This window comes from Mytilus edulis, chromosome 4, assembly GCF_963676685.1.
Source record: "Mytilus edulis chromosome 4, xbMytEdul2.2, whole genome shotgun sequence".
In the NCBI taxonomy this organism is placed as follows: Eukaryota; Metazoa; Mollusca; class Bivalvia; order Mytilida; family Mytilidae; genus Mytilus; species Mytilus edulis.
The window spans coordinates 36287228-36299803 of record NC_092347.1 but is presented as its reverse complement, the minus strand read 5'-3'; the positions used below and the strand labels follow the sequence as shown (position 1 = coordinate 36299803).

Sequence of the window (12576 nt, the reverse complement as noted above, 5' to 3'; positions counted from 1 at the left end):
CGCCTAGCTCAAGCAATCTAAAATCAAAATATAATCGAAAAGCCTTCGTGTAGATAAAATTGACTATATAAAACTATGAAAGGACATATTACACATGTATCTAACAATTTGTAAGACAGTTATTTGTCAGTTCATTTATTACTGATATTTTAGACTTGAAAAATTAACTGGCACTGAAACAGGGCATTTTGGACGAGAATATTTGAAAACATGTGATTGAAGTGTGTGCTTTATGGTGCTAGTCACGCAGTTCATATGTGTGTATTAATAAAAGTATAGAAAAAATCCAATAGATTTTGGATCAATATTACGCGTACTGAAAAAATCATAAAAATTGTAAAGTTTGTGTCGATACTGATAATATTCGAATAAGGTAAAACAATAGTGTATAATAGACAGTTATGTCGATACAAAAGATAGCATATGCTTCGTCACTGTATATTTTTTTTCAAAATGAAATAATACAGTATATGAGGGTTTTTTTTTTGCTGGATATCTTACGTTTACTAATGTCTCCATCCCGGGTATTTGTGCGTTATTGTGTGTCACTGATTATGTTATTTTTTAATCGACATGATTATCACTTGAGTGCACAAATTCTAACCCCTGCATTATGATAACGATAATCATATCATTAAGGGTTGAGATATAATTTGAAGTAAATTTTCTATACTAATAGTAATACGACAGTTCACTATATATACTACGCTATTTGGAGAATTGTGCAATCTTTGGTTGTTTCTGTTTAATTTATTCATATTTCTTGTGTAATTTTGTGAAGATTTAGTCCAAGAACTTGGCTACCAGTCTAAATGTTGAACACTATCAATGTTGCCTTCTCAATTTCTTGATGGGTTTTTGTCGTTTTATTGCTGTCTTATAACTCACATCTTCTACATAATTAATTCTGTTTGAAGTACTTTTACATCTGTGTATGACAAATTGTAACTGAAAGGGTCATTCACTATAGATTAATTGCTTTACTTTGAAAGAAACATAAGTCAAAGAGATAAATTTATGTTGTATATTAAAAAACAACAAAAAAGTTCACTTTTGTATATGTAACCCCACACTTCCATCTTAACTGTGCATTATCCAATTTATAGCACTTATATATTAGGTTTAAATATTTTCTTTTGTACATAACTGAGGCAGTGATCAGTATTTATTGTTTGAATTGATTAATGTTTGTCATTTCACTGCCTTCTATAGCTTATTATGTGGTATGGGTTTTGCTCATTGATGAAGTACATACGGTGACAGAAACTTGTTTTAAACTTCTATATTATTGGTTCTCTGATGAAGAGGTTAACTTGTCTCATCGGCAATCATATCACAACTTCTTATTTTTATATAACGTTACATGAAATACAACTGAAACTCTTTGTTTAGAACTATAGCATGTAAGTAAGCCATACGCGTGAGAAGGATGGGGTTTAAAAACATGGACTACCCCTAAAATGTCTTCGAAGTTTACAAAATTATGTATGTTTATTAATTTATATAATATGAATAGTATAATAAAAAACGATGAAATTTATATCAATAACTTTCGATTGGCCGAAAACAATTCGTAAAGTAGATTTGATCTCACGATAAGCTTCAGCCTTAACGACATCACGTGATTCCGGTGAATAAACCGACAACGAAAATGCCCATTTCAATAAACCAAGGATATTTTGATGTTATAGCAAAAATGACCACATCTCACAAAAAACAAGTAAGAATCCTTTGAGGAAAAGATACAGTCTGAGATCTAAAAGAGAGACGAAAGATACCAAAGGGACAGTCAAACTCATCTATACTATTAAACGAGAAGACCTCATTTTTGGTGTCGCTTCTCTTCTTTCCACAATAAATTAATCAACACGACTCTGTGTCCTATATGTACAGTGCATAGTCGCATTTGTCATCCATTCATATGATTATTCAAATTGAGTTATTTTGGGAGAAAAACGAGAAAAAAGGCATCCGGATATTGTCCCGTCATTGGACGAAATTTTAAGTCAGATTATATTTCCGGTTTGCGTTTTTCTGTATACTTTGAACAAACAAATAGTACGAATAAAGTGTATTTTAATTCTGTTCAGAGTTTATTAAATGGAGAGGGTCTGTATACTATGTCAATTGACCACCATGGATCGATTACTAAACTAAGAATTGAAAGTAAATACACTTTATTTATATAGTAATATACAGATAAGCGCTAAAATTATTCATGTGAACTTTTGATACCTTTTCTGAAATTCTCCATTCATTAAATATTTTACAAAATTCATTGATTACAAAAAAAAAGATGTGGTATGATTGCCATGTTGAGACAACTCTTCACAAGAGACCAAAATGACACAGAAATTTACGACTATAGGTCACCGTACGGCCTTCAACAACGAGCAAAGCCCATATCGCATACTCAGCTTTAAAAGGCCCCGAAATGACGATGTAAAAACATTCAAACGAGAAAACTAGCGGCCTTATTTATGTACAAAAAAAGGAACGAAAAACAAATATGTAACACACAAACAAACGACAACCACTGAACTACAGGCTCCTTACTTAAATGTTCACAAGAGACCAAAATGACACAGAAAATTACGACTATAGGTCACCGTACGGCCTTCAACAACGAGCAAAGCCCATACCGCATACTCAGCTTTAAAAGGCCCCGAAATGACGATGTAAAAACATTCAAACAAGAACACTAGCGGCCTTATTTATGTACAAAAAAGGAACGAAAAACAAATATGTAACACACAAACAAACGACAACCACTGAACTACAGGCTCCTTACTTAAATGTTCATAACATACTAAATGTATGTTCATATTGAAATTGATAGAAAACCAAAAATTGGGAATTTTGGAAATGAAGGAGGAGGTATAAAACTTCTAACAACACTTTACATACTTTTAACTCCGCTCTGAATGCCCGCGATTTCGCGGGTGTGTTCTAGTAAATCTAAAACAAACTGACAACGCCATGGCTAAAAATGAAAAAGACAAACAAACAACAGCACACACGACACAACATAGAAAACTAAAGAATAAACAACACGAATCTAACTCTATTACGAGTCATTTGTATACTGTTTATAAGGATATTTTGAAGTTATATATATACATGTATAGCAAAAATGGTCACATCTCACAAAAAACAAGTAACTTGAAGAATCCCTTCAAGGAAAAGATACAATCTGAGATCCTACTCTACTACGAGTCATTTGTATACTGTTTACTATAAAGGGTATTTTGGAGTAATCTTGTATTAATTGTATCATGATAGATACACTCAAAACAATACAAGGAGATATTTAGACATAACAGTTTCTCTGAATAAACCGGATTTGCTATTTTGACCTTAGCGTCACAGATGAGTCTTATGTAGACGAAACACGCGTCTTAAATTATAAGCCTGGTATCTTTAATTACTTTTAGCTTGTTGTAATGTTCTATTGTATTGTTTTTTTTTGTGTGTTTCTCTGTCCGTTATGCTGTCATTTTAATGTTATATTTAACATTGCCATAAAAACGGGAAGTTTGTCTAGCCACAAATCCAAGTTCAACCCATTTCTTAAAATTGCAAGGCAGGAAAATGGCCATTGTAAAATTTTAGTTCGTTTCTGTGTGTTTGCATTTTAGTGTTTCTGTTGTGTCGCTGTTCTCCTCTTGTATTTGATGCGTTTCCCTAAGTTTTAGTTTGTACCTCGTATTTGTTCTTTTTTCTCAATCGATTTTTGAATTTCGAACAGCAATATAATACTGTTGGCTTTATCTAGATATGCCAATGCAATAATCCTTCTTAACCTTTCTGAATGAAATAAGTAATTCAAAACGGTTCACACTTCTATCAAGAGTTCCAAATGGTGAAGTTGAAATCATCTCTTCGTAAATTTTACGGACGCCATCACGAGTTCGTTGACCGTTATGGGATAACCGTTTCACAAATGATATCGGATATGTTCCTTACGTCGTATCTACAATCTCCTTCCCTTTCATAAATGTGACCTACCGATTTAAAATATTTACCGGATTTGTTATCTCAGAAGCAACACGACGGGTGCCACATGTGGAGCAGGATATGCTTACCCTTCCGGAGCACCTAAGATCACCCTTAGATTTTGGTGGGGTTCGTGTTGTTTATTCTTTTGTTTTCTATGTTGTGTCATGTGTACTATTGTTTGTCTGTTTGTCCTTTTCATTTTTAACCATGGCGTTGTCAGTTTATTTTCGATTTATGAGTTTGACTGTCCCTCTGATATCTTTCGTCCCTTTTTTCTATGTGAAGTTTAACATCTCTTTGAAAATTCTACGGACAACAATTTACGAGTTGGTTGACCGTTATGCTATATCTGCCTCATATTTGCCGCTGGAGATGTTCCAATCCTCGTAAATCACCATCCTGTCTCTCTTTCCTTGAATGTGACCGAACGAATTTGCCTTATCACCGGTAATATTAGTAATATTATCGGGTCGAGTGTTACATGCAGAACTGGATCTATATACGATTTCTGGGCACATAAGATCACCCCGGTACAATGTGAGATTCGAGTATCGCAGTCTTCAGTTTTTTTAAAGATGTGATTTGTTTGCTATTGTTTGCTCGTTTTGGTAATAACAGTCAGTTTGTTTTCTATTTAGGAGTTTGAATATCCTCTTGTATGATTTGCCTCTCATTTAAACAATATGAATGTGAAGTATTTCGGATTCTTATTCGATTTGATTTTTATTATAGGGTCTTATCGATAAAACAAAAGACTAAATATGAACTTCAATAACAATGTTTATTCTAATAACAAGTAAATACAATAGACACGACACACATGGGGCTGTTGATTAATACTTCAGGCATCCAATAAATATACATCATTTAATAATATGCTGCTCCTACAAAACAAATTTTATATTAGTATATGCATACACCTAAGCTGTAAACAAATAACTAACCAATATCTATAAACATAATGATTGTATCACTGATCATGTTAGATTTTTTTTATGATAATATTTTAATTACAATTTTTGTATTTCCAATAAGGGGGGTATTTATAGATAAAAGTACTTATTCAATTTTATTGTGAAAGTTTTTTTAATGTATATTTTACGAAAAATCTATTATTGTTATTCACAACATGCATACATGTAGAACGTCTTTACTCTTTGTCAATTTACATAAATCTTTAAGTTATATTTTATGGTACATTGACAACTGTTTTTTTTTAACATTCACATTTCACTTTCATCATCACACAAACTTTGACCCTGAGAGTGAGACTTTATAAAGATGAATTCTAATGCAACATCGTTTGTAACGTTCATTTTGAATGGATAACGCTTAAATTTTCATGACATTAAGTCAAATTGATGCTTTGAAAATGTTCGCGCGAGCGCAGACGATGTATAACAAATTTTAACTGTATGATTTGACGTTGTTTTCTGATAGTTTCATCAAAATGGAAATAATATATTGTAATTTAAGCTCTTACGGCATCAATTGGTGAATTGATGGTTTCAAATATTAGTAAACTAACTCCGCTAACGCGTCGCCAGTAAACTTGATTTGCGACCATCTTATCACCAATTGATGCAATCCGAGCTTAAATTATAATACAGTTATCTCCTAATTGTAATATGTTTTTGCTATTAAACATGAAATTAAGATAAAAAAAAAGAGTTCTAACAATAGTTAGGATTAAATCGGAACGAGTCACCAAATGCATAAGGATGGCTCAGAACTATAATTTAAGAAGATTTCGAAAAAATTCGAGTTAATATCCAACAAATTTCATTCTAATTCGTCATCTAATAATAATGGGAATACATTTTTCCTTCTATACATGTATATATGGTTTTTGGTTTATGATACAATTTTACTCATTTTGGTTAAAGATGTTCTTCGATATCAAATTTTACTTGTTTTTTGTTAAAGATGATCTTTAATACAACATTTTTCTAAAACATGTAAAATTGGTAATATTGATCCAAACAGGAATATCAGTTGCACGGGTAACTCGGATTGAGAGGCGATGTAAAATTGTTGAAAACGTTTCAGGTACATTATACAAACTCTTTTATAATCGTATGTCCAGTCCGATCAAAGAGCTCCGATTCATTCCTTCGGATAGCAAAACAAAATAGCTGTGACTTGCATGTATTGTAAAAGTATTGACTATCATATTTTTGATTATTTCTACCTTGTTATTTTTAAACGTTATTACAAAAAGCTAACCTTTTCCAGCAGCGCTTCCACCGATTCCACTGTTTAGACGTCCTTGAAGAGCACCTTGGTTCAAGTATAAAGCAAAATATAATATATAGAAATACAGCCTTAAGTAGTTAAATTATGTTTCATACCAACAGATAATTGGATAAAATTGTCATGCGTATAGCTAAGTAAGCCGGTTCATCTACTAAAGACGCAGACTGGCAACCCAGTCAAAATAGTTCCTTAAAAAATGGGTATACTGAACCAATAACATGATGGTTTAGAAGCAGTTTATGGCTCACTTGAACGTTATAGCACTTGAACGTTATAGCACTTGAACGTTATAGCACTTGAACGTTATAGCACTTGAACGTTAGCACTTAAATAATTAACACTGTAAGTATTATTGACAATATGAAGCATTGAATTGTATTCATTTATTTTAGTTTTGCCTGGTGATGACATATAATACTGACCTTGAAGGCTTGCACTACTGATTCCTCCTGCACCACCTCCAATACCACCTCCTAGTCCACCAGAAATTCCACCACTTAATCCTCCGGAAAGTCCTCCACTTAAACCGCCTGCTCCTCCAATACCTCCGATATTTCCACTTTGTGCACTAAATCCACTTCCGAATTGTCCAGCAAATCCGCTGCTTCCTACTCCAGTTCCGGATCCAGATCTGCCAACAGAACCAGCAAATCCACCGTCAAATTGTCCAGCAAAGTTAGATCCATCACCACCAGTGAATCCACCTCCTACTCCACCACCAACACTACCAGTTAATCCACCAGTTAATCCACCACCTACTCCACCACCAACTCCTCCACTGATGCCACCACTGATTCCACCGCTCAAACTTGCTGCTAAGGTATTGGCACTAACAGCTTGTTGAAGAGAAGAGATGTAGGAAATCAATCTAAGGTAGGCACTAATGCTGATGGAGATAGATCTGCCGGCACCAACACCACTTCTTCCACCTCCCAAATTTCCACTAAGGGCACCTGCCAGAGAACCTGAAATTCCACTGCTTCCAATACCGCTTCCTAGACTGCCTCCCAAATTTCCATTCAAAGCAGCATTGATAGAACTAGATAGTCCACTGCCGCCAAGTCCACCTCCTAGACTTCCTCCCAAATTTCCACTTAAAGCAGCGTTAAGAGAATTTGATACTCCACTGGCGCCAAAACCACTACCGATAGCACCACCCAAGTTTCCACTTAGGGCAGCATTGAGAGAAGAACTAGACAGTCCACTACCGTCAAATCCACCTCCTAGACTACCTCCCAAATTACCACTTAGAGCAGCGTTGAGAGAATTAGATACACCTGCGCCGCCAATTCCACTGCCGCTGACTCCACCCAAGTTTCCACTTAGAGCACCACTGAGAGAACTAGAAATTCCGCTGCTTCCAATTCCACTTCCGAAGTTATTTCCTAAATTTCCACCGATAGATCCATCAATTGCTCCACTAATTGAACCACTTACTGAAATAATTTATACAAGAATATGTTATGATAGCAAAACAAATGAGAAATTTAGTTCTATCAAAAGTTATTTTCTGACGCTTATTCTGACTAACTTTTGTTAATCGAATAAAACAATGTTATAATCATTTCCATACTCATTTTTTTAAAAACAAAACAGGTATTCACATTAAAATTATTAAATGGAAAATCTGAGTAATTGTTGATAATTCACTGGCATTTCTTGCTACACCGGAAAAGAAAGCATTGGTTCTTTATATTCAAAGTATGTGCTGGAATAGACCCAAACTCTTTGCACATTCATCAATTCTTGCAACAACCGATCGACAAATCAGTTATTTCTAAAGGCACTTGCAATGCAACAGTGCCGGTCGGCCTTTTTTCAGAATTTTCCAGTTTGGTGTATTTGTTAACTGTTCTCGTACTGTATGAGCATGAAATACTAGCCACTTGATGTCAAACAAACCAAAATCAGTAATAATACTTAGCCAGATTAAGGTCGTCATAATAACGAAGTAAGTCATCGAATGAAAAAGTAGATAAAATTAGAACGGAAATAGGAAATGTGTCAAAAGGGCAACAACTCGACCAAAGAGCAGAAAACAGCAAAACACAGGAAGAAAACAATGCATCTTGAGGCGGACTTCAGCTGGCCCCTCAAAAATATGTATACTACTGAGTAGTTATATGTAACTATAATTGTATTACATCAAATTAATATTATCATGCTTTCATAAAGAAGTTTTCGAAGAACAAAATTGTATGTCCATCATACTGTTTAGCGATAATATGATAAACCTCGCGTAAAAAGAATAATTGCCAAAAAAAAATCCAGAAAAAAATCAGAACTTAATAAGTGAAACCGATTTTAAACCTATCATTGTTTACGTCAATCAGACCTACAATCAATTTCTATAAATACAGACCTCCTCCTCTACCGCCACCATATGTTGGAACAGCATTAGCATAGGAAACAGCCACTAGTAGAACGGTAATAAAAGTATTCATCCTGTTTAAAATGAAGTAAAAGGTATTAATTAATTTCTTCAACCATATCATATAAATAATTGTCGTAAAACCATACTTTCAAGATTTTTAAATAGAAAAATAAATAGTTTTTATATTAATTTGTCTTATAATCAAACGATTTCTATACATATAAAACGATAATTTATTTGATATTTACTCGAGCATATAACTGTTATACCTAGTTTTCTTTCTCTTGATCCCTTTGGTAACTAGTGAATATATCGGTATGTGTAAGTGATCAGGAATTGTTCTTATTTATACGGTTATGTTTACGTGCTTTCCGTATTCTTTGGCGAGCATTACATTTGACCTTTGTATATGAACATTGATGTTTTTCAATAAAGTTTGAAGTTTAGTACACTTTCATTCTCTATATTTAACACTTAATTGTAAAATTCGTGTTTTACATGATTTTAAACCACACTATAAATTTTCCTCTGCTTACATGACAATTTATTGACAAATATGAATCAGACATTTTATTTGTCATTGAACACTTTTCCTTAAAAAGTCTGGATTGTTATGTAATATGGTCATTTATTCATGTAATTTTGTAATCGATAAGCAACTACGATTTTTTATTGGTCGTCTTCATATACTTTGAAGTGGTAGATTCTACGATCTAAATGTATGTAACTGAAGTTAAGCGCCATTTTAAATTCCGAATTCTTTTTGATTTAATATTTCTTTTATAATAAACCAAAACATGTTTTACCTGAAAATTCACTTTTGTAAATATTACTATTATTTTGAGGCGTATGCAGTTTCAAAAAACGCCTGTTTTTTTTTTTGTTTAAATAGAAAATACTCATTAAGCATACCAGACTTCAAATTATGTACGCCAGACGCTCGTCTCGTAACACTTGTTATCGTATAGTTTGTTTCTGTGTGTGTTGCATTGTCGTTTTTTGTTTTGTGTTTGTTTACTTCAGTGTTTCTGTTGTTCCGTTGTCTAAATTTACGGTAATAAATTGTTATTTGCGTAATTCTGTGTTCTGAATGTTGTTGCATTTATTTGTACTGTATTCCTGTCATGTAAGGTGACATTTTAGTGTTATATTTAACATTGCCATAAAAGTGCGAGGTTTGGCTATCCACAAAACCAGGTTCAACCCACCATTGTTTTCTTTAAATATCCTATGCCAAGTCCGGAAAATGACCATTATAATATAATAGTTCGTTTCTGTGTATGTTACATTTTAATGCTTTGTTTCTGTTGTGTCGTATATTTATTTTGTTTCCCTCAGTTTTAGTTTGTTTTCTTCTCAATCAATTTATGAATTTCGAACAACGGTTTACTTTTGTTGCCTTTATTTACAAAAGACTCATCAGTGATGATCCAAAGATTTTTTTTAAAGCAAAATAAAGAGAAATTAATTACCATTGAGGAAGTGTTTTTGTAACGTCACGACGTTAATTTGCCAAACACAAGGACAAATTTCACTAAATCTATATTTGAAATTTAGTGAAAACCTACTAACATAAAAAAAAAATGAAATGTAAAGTATCAAGTTGCATTGGAATGGATATAGCCGTTGTATGTTTTTAGCTTGGTCTACGAAAAAACTTTACTTTATCAATTAAAAGTTTACTTAAACGTTTACCTAAATACCTCAATTAGTGACATCAAACACATTTTACGTAGACCAACGTAACAGTACAATTGTAGTTATTCCCCTCTTTTAACACAATACGTAACAACTTGACTGTTTAACTTTGGATCTGAAAGCATTGCATTCAATGCACTTGTTATATATTATACTATATATTGGTAAAGGCAATAAATTTTTTTCAATTGTCTGATTATTAATTTCTTTTTTAAAGAACATCTGACCATCTATATTATAATTTTATTATATCAAGGTTGAATATGATTTGTTTTGACTTCAACAGAAAGCATCGTCTTACTCAGAACAGCAAAATATACCCCCCCCCCCTTTTCCAAAAAAAAGGTAGTGTCACACCATTAAAACAAGAAAACAAACAGTCGAATCAATATAAAAAAGAGAAACGAGAAACATTTATGAACAACATCAACAAACGACAACCACTGAACATCAGGCTTCTGACTCATTTTATAAATTCATAGCAAGATGCGCGGATATGGCTGTGAAAGATATCCAATATGTTATAAAAACGTCATTATGACACCTTCAACGGAGTTGGGGTGACATATTGCAATTGTACTTTAAATTACGTTAACCAGCCTGTGCAGATTTGCAATCAGGGTATGGCATTTGCAAAATGGCAATCGTTACTATGGAACCAGCAAAAATGTCAAAGGGGCAACGAGGATTCCATCCGTTATTGCTAGCAATTACAAATCTAGTTATAATTTATTTTCAAAACCCTAGACGGCAATTACAACTGTCGATCACGCCCCATACACTGGCTACAAGTTTGCCAAGCTTGTAGTATGCTCAATTAGATCATATATGGTGAAATAACATTATTTTAATGTTTGGAACGTACAAACAGACCAGATGACCTTCATCTGTTTTATCCAGTTAGCTTGGTCGGTCATCCGTATCGACTACAAAATTCAATTATGGCAATATGCTAAATTATGAAAACTAGATACTGGAAAGACATTCCAGTCAGATTTTTGTGTCTATATTAAGTGAAGCCGTTCTGGTCAAAACTATGTTTAATAAATTTTTCGAAATGTTCACACACTAAGATTTAAAAATTTACTTGAACATCCTTATCGTTTAAAAAATACTACAAACAAAAAATCAAGAATTGAACTATTGCAGTTGTAGATGCTGTAATGATTAAAAGGACAATGGGTTATCCATTACCACCTTCAATCAAAATTAACTATTAGATATAACTACATTTTTTGTTCATACATACAGCCTGATCGTTAATCGAACGTTATTTAACTCATGTTACACATATATTTTAATGACTTTCTTTATTCTAAAATTTTGAATTGTATCCAAAATAAGATATGCAACATCCGTCAATTTGAATACGACACAATGACCGTATATGAGGCGAAATTAAGAGCCTCCATGTAACAAATGAACAAAGCTAAGACTGACCCGAAATATCGAGTCACACAGCAGTAAATTGCAACAGTGTGCAGTTTCTTTTATGACATTTTTAAGGGAGGATAAATTGACATTTTTTTGGTAGTAGGTTTTTTGCGGATTGACTTTTCAATTTCATATGTTGCTTTATATGCTTTTTATTTTCCCGTGCTTGTACACTACTGTTTCCTTCATTTTATATAGCAGAGTTGTTCTTATTAGCCTGTCTTATAAAGGCAAAAGTAGAATACTGCTGTTCATAAATCGATATTAAGAGAAAACAAATCCGGGTAACAAACTGATATCGAGGGAAACACATCAACTATAAGAGGAAAGCAACGGAACAATAAACACATTGAACTGCAACAAAAACAAACGCTAACGTACATAGAAACAGACTGTTTGATATCAACTGCCCCACTCCCGACTTTTGTAAAGGACTTAAAAAAACAACTGTGGGTTGAACCTGGTTAAATGGCTAGCCGACCAGCGTTATGTCATGGTATTCATTTTATTAGACCAGGGTAATCATTTTCAAAACTATTATGTTCGTACTATTGGCCATCTTTAAAATTGCTGAAATTACGATTAAAAACTGCTGGTTCATACTACGTTATATATAAAGTTTCCATGTGTAAAAATTGATGCTTGTATAACTGTGGAATGTTTTGCCATTATTTTCATATTGACCGTTTCACTGTGTGGAGCATGTACTAAGAAAAAAAAGATCTAAGGGTTACACAGAAAAAAAGTATTATGAAATCTTGGAAGGCTGTTGAAATATTTGTTTTGACGCCTTCAATTAGGAATACGAAACAAAA

At 33.2% G+C, this 12576-nt stretch overlaps 1 protein-coding gene across 1 annotated transcript; it reads right to left on the bottom strand.

The window, feature by feature from the left end:
• Positions 1–4761: 4761 nt before the first annotated feature.
• Positions 4762–8986, bottom strand: LOC139519579 (uncharacterized). The gene is made up of 5 exons (XM_071311747.1): positions 8899–8986; positions 8618–8700; positions 6678–7691; positions 6226–6279; positions 4762–4883 (listed from the first exon to the last, which is right to left on the bottom strand). Exons 2-5 carry the CDS (start codon positions 8697–8699, stop codon positions 4867–4869), a joined length of 1167 nt encoding a protein of 388 aa, XP_071167848.1. The 5' UTR covers position 8700; positions 8899–8986; the 3' UTR covers positions 4762–4866.
• Between the last annotated feature and the right edge of the window lie 3590 nt (positions 8987–12576).